This window comes from Suricata suricatta, chromosome 5, assembly GCF_006229205.1.
Source record: "Suricata suricatta isolate VVHF042 chromosome 5, meerkat_22Aug2017_6uvM2_HiC, whole genome shotgun sequence".
NCBI lineage: Eukaryota > Metazoa > Chordata > Mammalia > Carnivora > Herpestidae > Suricata > Suricata suricatta.
This window is the reverse complement of record NC_043704.1, coordinates 124,207,501-124,209,971: the sequence shown is the minus strand read 5'-3', so window position 1 is coordinate 124,209,971 and position 2,471 is coordinate 124,207,501. Positions and strand designations below refer to the sequence as shown.

The 2,471-nt window shown below is 37.5% G+C and overlaps 1 protein-coding gene across 3 annotated transcripts in view; it reads left to right on the top strand.

Annotated features, from left to right (window-relative positions):
* PCCB (propionyl-CoA carboxylase subunit beta) overlaps positions 1–2,471 on the top strand; it is a 102,317-nt gene that overhangs the window by 51,135 nt on the left and 48,711 nt on the right. For 2 of the 3 annotated variants that reach the window (XM_029940226.1, XM_029940225.1), the window contains exon 7: positions 1,547–1,655. The exons of the other annotated variant lie outside the window; for it this stretch is intronic. In XM_029940226.1, the coding sequence (XP_029796086.1) occupies positions 1,547–1,655 (109 nt within the window). The remainder of the gene's footprint in view (positions 1–1,546; positions 1,656–2,471) is intronic. 3 annotated transcript variants of the gene reach the window in all.

Below are 2,471 nucleotides of genomic sequence, written 5' to 3'. Positions count from 1 at the left end.
ACATTTTATATGTATAAAACATACAAAAAGAGTATACCTTTTTGGGGGAGGTGGAATGGGTGGATGCTGGCTCTTTTCAGTTGGGATAATTATTTTGAAATATGCCTGTTGATGGATGTTGGGTTGTTTTCCAGTTTGTGACTGTTACAAATAATGCTTTTGTGAACATTTATTTATGAGCCTGTGTGGAATAGGGAAGAAAGACCTTTTTAGCAGCATTCCAAACCAAGGATTCATGAAATGGACTAATAAAACACACATAATAGTCTAAGGACTAATTCCTCAGTACACAAAAACAAATTTCCAATAGAAAAATGGGCAAAGAAAATGAACAGTGAGCTGAGAGAGATGACTCTATTAAGATATTTACTGCAGAATTGCTTGTTGTAGCAAAATACTAGCACTATTCTAAATGACCTTCTATAGGTGACAGTCTAATTATTATACGTATCCTCCTATACTGATATGGAATGATTTTCAAAAAGGTTCAAAACTGTGCATAGGACACTGGAAAGAAAATAAAAGAACAGATAGGTATATATTACTTCTCACATAAGCATGCATCTCTTTGTAAGGAGAGAAACTGATGGTTGTTGCCTTACAGAAGGGAAATTGGAGGCCTGGAAATAAGGGCTTGGATATAGAGTTACATTCTACTGTGTCTCCTATTCTTTTAAATTTTTTTACACATGCCTTTATCTTTAAAGTTTTTTAAATTATTTTTGAGAAAGACTTAGTGCAAGTAGGGGAGGGGCAGACAAAGAGGGAGACTCTCAAGCAGGCCCTGTGCTGTCAGTGCAGAGCCCTACGTGGGACTTGAGCTGCTGAAGCTATGAGATCATGACCTGAGCTGGAATCAAGTCAGACACTTAACCAACTGAACCACCCAGTCGCCCCTCCCTTTATCTTTAAATTAGAAACTAAAACGTCTGTCACCCTCTTGAAACACCAAAGGATTGATTATTATAGTCTCCAAGTCACTTCACTTATGGTGGTTGGTTAATTTTAGGTAAACTATATACTGTCACAGTGACTCAATTTCTTTGATTATAAATGGGGGTGATAATAGGACCTGGGCTTTAAGGACAGAATCCCATGAAGTGCTTTAGAAAAATGGTGGTGCATAGCAGTCTCTGAATAGAGCCACCCGTTAAGGTGTTTACAAATGAATGACCCTGAAATGTTAGCCACGTAGCAGATAATTTTGCTGAGACGAAACTGTGCAGTGAACATTTTGTTAGTTGTGGTACCTGGCTGGCTCAGTTGGTAGAGCATACGATTCTTGATCTCTGGGCTCTGAGTTCAAGTCCCATGTTGAGTGTGGAGATTGAAAATAAAATACTTGGGGGGAAAAAACGATTTTGCTAATAGACAGTGAGGCAGGGAAACTTGGAGACTTGAGTTTGGATAAGTGTCTGAGTGACATCCTAATCTGGTTCTTTCAACACATCACTAACTTCTCTGCATTTGTCTTGGCTGTGTCAATTCTAAGGCTCCATGTAGCTCTGATGCTCTGAGATTGATCCTTTTGGAATTCTAATTTTAGGACACCTCCTACCTGTTCATCACTGGCCCGGATGTCGTGAAGTCTGTCACCAATGAGGATGTTACTCAGGAGGAGCTCGGTGGTGCCAGGACCCATACCACTATGTCAGGTTAGAGGCTTTAAGGCTCACCTTCCTGTTTTTAAACAATGAGAAGTGGGAACTGCCAAAGAGAATAGTTACAATCTTTTATAAATATCACTTAACTGGCAGAATTTGTGAGGGCTGTAGTATGGTATATTTAGTACAGATATAATAATAAAGACAGATTTAGTAGCTCAAATTTGTTAACAGGTTACTACTAAAGCTCTGATACTGAAATTTTAAAAGTAATTGGAATTGTGGTTACAGCATTTGACCTTTAAGACAAAAAGTGTGACTTTTTTAAAATCCAAAGTTGGATATGTCTTAGATGGCAGTGTTACCATTTGCTTTTGGTCAGTATAGTCCTAATGTGATGGTCATGCCCACATCTTCATGAAGTTGGTCACAGCTCCTCACCTCTTGGGGGTTATGTGCTACACATGCTGAGTTCAAAATGTATAAAGACTATTCTGTACATGGGCATGAAAGAAAGGGTACTGTTTATATAGAGTGGCATAGAATTGGGAGCAGGAGATGAATCTGACATTAAGACATTTGTTGTTAGAGTGATATTTGGAATATCCTATTTTCTTTTTTTTTTTTTTAACAAGTACTACAATGTAAAAATATTAAGAAAAGAAAATCCTCTCACATGCATAAATGAAAGATGGTACACAAAGAACTCACATCTTTTCAAGCTTCAATAGTAAATATTCTGCTACTATATATTAAATACTGCATGGTTTGCCCAAGCTAAGATGAAACCACATCATGAATCAATTAGCATTTTGCATTTTCTTTCATTATCTACTCAAAGTCATGCCTACTGCACCTCTAAACATT